The following is a 6,000-nucleotide window of genomic DNA, read 5'->3' as shown; positions in this document are numbered from 1 at the left end:
TGCGTTAAAGTTGAGTATCAAATTACACTAAGTCTGTAATTGAATGTTGACTGGTCAAGGTGTTTGGTCCTCTAAAAGAGGAAAAAGAGCACGTAAAGTTCTTTCAATTAAGGGAAAATTATAACGAATTAAAGATCACAGTAAAAACTTGTCTCTTGGTTTGATATCAGAAAAATATGATGTAGGCAAACAAACTGTACGCGATGTAATAAAAAAAAGAAGCCAAAATTTTTAAGATATGACTTGAGGTTAATCTATGGATCGTTTCAAAAGGAGCCAGAAGTAAGACTACTTCTAGTCTTACTGTATATTGGCACAATGTAACACCACATGCTTGCTATCCCAAGATAACGAAAAGGCGAATTATTGGGTTGCCCAAAAAGTAATTGCGGATTTTTCATATAGTCGGCGTTGACAAATTTTTTCACAGCTTGTGACTCTGTAATTGCATTCTTTCTTCTGTCAGTTATCAGCTGTTATTTTTAGCTTACTTTAGAAAAAAAGTGTAAAAAAAGTATATTTGATTAAAGTTCATTCTAAGTTTTATTAAAAATGCATTTACTTTCTTTTAAAAAATCCGCAATTACTTTTTGGGCAACCCAATACATAAGCCGGGTGAATATAGTCCTTGGAGAACGACCGCCTCCCATTGCACCTAAAGAAATTGACCTCCCCCGGCAAACCAGAGTAGTTCTGGCTCAATTACGTTTCGGCAGATGCAGCCGCCTCAACTCCTACAGAGCAAGGAATGATGCCGACTTGCAAGATGTATGTCCCGATTGTGACCAGAGACCACACGATGCACCTGTCACCTGTTAAACTGCCCAGCCAGACCCACTCGACTCAGACCCAGATACCTGGCACAATCTATATCTATTGAACATCTGTGAATGCAATCGAAAATTTCGCTGCAGGTGCATACCCACCTTTTACACTCAAGTTTTTACTTCGGAATATAAGCCAAACAATTTTCCAAAGTCTTCACATAAAAATTTATTAGTAGTTAATATTTTTAGGAAATACTCCACTTATATTTTAAAGATACTCGTAATTGTTTTTGTACAATAGAAAATAGACCACCTTAAGCAAAAAAATAAAAAATACGCCCGCCTTTAAATTTACTTCAAAATTATCATCCGCGTTCCTTTGATGTATTGCGCAGTTTTGACCTGGAATATTCTCGCTCTCTTTTTTCGCTACGGTCGTAACTTCGACTACGGCGGCCTTTGTAACGATCTCTATCAACATAGTCTCGTATACGCCGACGGTCCAAGTCTCGGCCTTTTTCCCTCCTATCATCCCCTCTTCGGTCACGTTCTTCGCGAGATGTTCGTCGTGCAGGTGATGGTGAACGCGATCGTTTGTTTTCTCTTTCACGATGACGTTTCTCCCTTTCCTCCCTTCTTCTTTCTATCTCACTATTTCTACGTTGTTGCGGCACTGTACGCTTTTCTGGTTCTCTGTCTCCCCTCTGTTTGTTGTCAACATATTCTGACCGTTTCTTCTCCATTAAACTTTCAGTTTCTTCTCTATGTACTCGTTTCTTGGGTTTATATTGGTGGTCACTGTCTTCATCTGCTTCCGATCGCTGGTGCTTTTTACTGTTTTTCTCTTTTGGTGGAGATTTCATGTTCTTTCTCTTGCTGTGCTTTTTTTCGCTTGCACTTTCACAGCTGGAACTTGCAGATTTTTCTGTATCACTGCTGCTAGCGGATGATGATGACGAAGTTTCTACTTTTTTCGATTTTTTGCTTTTCTTTGCATTCTTTGTATTCTCCTTGTTTCCACGTTTTGATTTTTTAGCCTTTTCCTTGTTTTTAGTAGACAATTTCTTTGACTTTTGTTTTTTGCCCTTGCGTTTCTTTTTTGGAGCCTCCGAATCACTGGATGACTCGGAAGATGAATCACTAGACTCACTTGTTGATGATGAAGATGATGAGGATGACGACGAAGAGGAGCTCGATGAAGATGAAGAAGAATTGGAACAATTCACAGGCTTATTTGCCAAAATTTCAGCATTTATGGCTGGCACCGATTTGGGGGCATTTTTCAAAAATTGTCTTAATTCATCAGTCAATCCACCCAAGCCAATGGAAGTGAAGAAATTAATGGAGAAACGGGTATTGCGAGGATTATCCTTGGGGAACAGACCGGACAAACTCTCAGCTAAAACCTCATCTTTTAATTTTTTATTCAGCTGGCTGAGACCCATGTATTCAGCCAATTCTTGGAACAATATCTTAATGAATATGCGACTTGAAGATGTGGTGTCATCTTCATTTAGACGTATGCAATCAAAAACATCCCAACTTATGGCATCGGTGAACAATAAGTGAGCAAAAAATTTACTCACATTCCGAAGACGATTGGTATCCAATCGATGTGTGGTCTGATAGGTGTCTTTAAATATCTCTTCAAAGGGTTCTATGTAAGACTTGTTTATTGCACAGAAACGCTGGGCCAACAGGCCATAAAACTTTTCATAAGTTCTTTGTTCGGCACAACAATCCAAAAACATGTGGCAAAGCTCGATTTCTTGTCCCGGCTTCAATTGCATTTTCATTAGTTTGTGGGCGCATTCCTCATAATCCAAACTGGAATTAATGGTCAAGTAAATGGTACGTCTAAGGGCAATGAGATTGGTTTCAGTATTGTCGATGATATCGCCAGCTGTTGGTTTATCCTCATTTTTGTCATTGTCTTCCGAGCCGGAAGAGGAATCCGAATCCGAGCCACTGCCGGAGTCATCAGAATCACCGGAATCTGAGGCGTCGCTGCCAAGGATTTCTTTACTCAGGCCCTTGTATTTTTCCTCATTCTCTTCGTACTGTTCATCGAATTTGAATGCATCTAAGGGATAAAAGCAAATTAGCAAATTAAGAAAATGATCTTAAGCTTACGAATAACTTACTCAAAACATCTTCTGGTGTTGTGGCATCATCCAACATTAACAGGTGCGTAAACTGGTCGTCTTCTTCTACCAACTCTAAGGATTCTATGACCGACTGATGATCCTTGAAGCCATCCTTGCGCACTTGGAATACCACTTCTATCATGTATTGTACACGCTTATCCAGTTTTCCTTCATGCAGGATATTTTTTAACATTTCAAAAATTGCCCCTATACCCTTGGAGGATACCTCAGTGAGCTTCATGCCACACTCCTTGAGAAATGCTATGGCTACTTCCACGCTGTCATCAGTGGGAGATTCAACCAAAAGCGTTAATATTTCCAAAGCCAATATTTCGTGGGCCACACGTTGATTTACCAAATGGGCTATGAAACGTGATGATGACAAGCAAACAGCCTTGTCATTGCGTCGAAAAGCCCTCTTAAATTGTATGACCAAACGTTTCAGCAACAACTCTCCTATATTGGGGAATTTGGAGTTGATAATAGCCACCAGCGCTGCATAGACATGTGTAAATGTGGGTGAAGCTGCCTGTGCTTGTATAATTGAACGGCAAAGTAGGCCCCTGCCTCGAACTATATTCTCCTTAAGCAACTCTCGTGTAATAATTGCTATATTGTCAACGTTGACCTTATTGATATAGCCATGTATGGACTTTTTGAGAGCCTCCCAAGCGATACGCTGATAAGCTGCCGATGACTTGTCCGTTATTTCAGCCTGCATCATACGCAACTTGGCTGGCGGTATGTAAGCACCTCCAGTGCGTGATGTTAGTATGTCCACAGTTTTACGCTGACGTTCCGTTATTTTAGCCTTTGGATCAGTTACAGTCGAATTGTCGTTTTCAGTGTCCTTAAGAGATTTGTTGGTGTTCCCATTGTTGGCTTTGGAGGAATCATCAGTGTTTTGTTTGTAACGATCGGCCTTTTCTCTTTCATCTCGTTCAGCATGGCGCCTTTTGCGCTCTTCGCGTCTCTTTTCTAGAGAGGCAGAGCGTGCAGAACTTCTCTTCTCATAATCCGAAGATGGCGAACGACGTCGTTCGTCCCTTTTATTGCTTCGTTTTTCTCCAGAATGTGAACGTCTAGATGAACGAGAACGTCGCTTGCGTTCTGTTTGTCTGGATCTGGATCGACTGCGACTACGACCGCGAGAATAACTTCGACTTCTTGATATGGATTTGGATCGTTGTTTTCGTTCTCGCTGCTTTTGGGGACTCTGATGCCTAGAGTCGCTTGGTATAGCTTGCTTACTGTTTCTTTCCTTTGGGCTTTTTGATGAGGAGCGGGAGCTCTTTCCTAAGCTATGATTTGTTTGATCTCTGTGCAATTCTTTTTCTCCAGAAGGGCTACGCGATTTTGATGCAGATCTTTTTGTATTTATCTCTACATGTGTTTGTGTAATCTGAAATAATAAAAAAAAACATTAGAATCTGCTCCAAATTTTAAGTGTTAAGTTAGTGGAACCTTTTCATTGCTTCCCTGCTGTTTGTCCTCCTCCTCAATTTCACCTTCTTCTGTTTCTTTAATTTTACTTCCAACTGGCGATTTATTTGCCACATCTTCTTGATTATTTATTTGTTGCTCATTGCCATTTTGGTCCTTATGTTCATTGTCTTCCTTAGAAGCTACATTTTTCTCAACGTTTTCCTTGGAGTCTTTGGCTAGTCGATGGTTCTTAATTTCATTCTCATTTTTCTTTCTTTCCGACAATTGTCCATCTTTAGGTGAATTCTGGGCTTCATCCTTCGCATCGACCTCATCACTGTCGGATGAGGATTCAGAAGATGAAGACACTTCGCCATCACTACTACCACTGGAGCTGGATGATGCAGAATCTGACGATGATGACGAAGATTCCGAGCCCGAATCTTCTTTTTCCTCAATGGTATTTTTGCTCTTCGAAATGTTTTTTTCTTTTTCTTTTTTAGACTTTTTACAATCTTCCCTCCTTTCCACGCCACTATTTTTTTCCTCTTGATTTGTGGGCATTTCTTCATCACCAGTTTTGCCACTTACAACTATTTGATCGCCTGTATTTGCTTCCGACCTAGTAGATACAGATTTGCCCTCAGAATTGCCTGGCATTGTGACTTTTATGCTAGTTAAGATTCCTCTTAATTTATTTTCAGGTTTTTTGGAAACGTTTGGGACCGAAAAATAGAATCGAGGATATACCTTGCCTGCTGTCACATAGCATATGCCAACTTTCAGGGACGTTGCCAGATGTGCGCATAATACTCAGCGCTAACAGGAACACCTAAATGCAATTAAAGGCCTAAACAGCGCATTGAAGAGCGTCGCGTTGAAAACAATAAGATTGGTTGGCATACGCAAACAAATGCCAAAAAAAACAACTCGTAAAAGTTAAAAAATGTTTAACTTTGAATGTATGGGAAACCACACCAAATTTGCAAATCTAGATTTTCTCAAAGTCTTAACATGATTTCGCAGCTTAATGCTCTTAGGCCCTTTGAGACGGTACATCATGATCGTACTCATCGTTTGTATCACGTACGAAAATTACAACTTTTACGAAAAACGGTACATCGATTTTTTCTTTTCTTTGATTTTATTTAATTCTTCATACTTTACTTCTCAATTCCTAACTTTATTTTTCACAAAACGTGTTTACCAATATCTGTCAATTAGTGATTACACATTTCTTTGTAAACAGTAATCGACAGACGTCAATCATCGAAAAAACCAAATGATTTTGATGGCATATAACGCATACACCTTTGTTTTCACCACTACTATTGCAATGACCATACATCAGATGTGCCATGTAAACTCAGCGTTACTTTTCATTTTATAACTTCATTTGGCACATAACATAACTGTCAATCAATAAACGGTAATCGATAGACACCATTCATCGAACGCATACACCTTTGTTTTCACCAATACGATTGCAATGACCAAGCACCTTTGTTTTCACCAATACTATTATAGCGACCATGCAACAGATGCGCCATGTAAACTTCGCATTATAAAGGTTGATAATTTACGTACTTTCCGAGTTTGTGTCACCCTGTATTATTGCCATCATCTAAGTTATAGATGGTAACTTCACGCAGGTATAAAAT

The 6,000-nt window shown here is 39.6% G+C and overlaps 1 protein-coding gene across 1 annotated transcript; it reads right to left on the bottom strand.

Moving 5' to 3' along the window:
* Positions 1 to 1,003: 1,003 nt before the first annotated feature.
* On the bottom strand, positions 1,004 to 5,134 carry LOC106082461 (pre-mRNA-splicing factor CWC22 homolog). The gene is made up of 3 exons (XM_013244977.2): positions 4,379 to 5,134; positions 2,912 to 4,316; positions 1,004 to 2,850 (listed from the first exon to the last, which is right to left on the bottom strand). Exons 1-3 carry the CDS (start codon positions 4,997 to 4,999, stop codon positions 1,133 to 1,135), a joined length of 3,744 nt encoding a protein of 1,247 aa, XP_013100431.2. The 5' UTR covers positions 5,000 to 5,134; the 3' UTR covers positions 1,004 to 1,132.
* Positions 5,135 to 6,000: the final 866 nt, after the last annotated feature.

This window comes from Stomoxys calcitrans, chromosome 3 (genome assembly GCF_963082655.1).
Source record: "Stomoxys calcitrans chromosome 3, idStoCalc2.1, whole genome shotgun sequence".
In the NCBI taxonomy this organism is placed as follows: domain Eukaryota; kingdom Metazoa; phylum Arthropoda; class Insecta; order Diptera; family Muscidae; genus Stomoxys; species Stomoxys calcitrans.
This window is presented reverse-complemented; position numbering and strand designations above follow the sequence as displayed.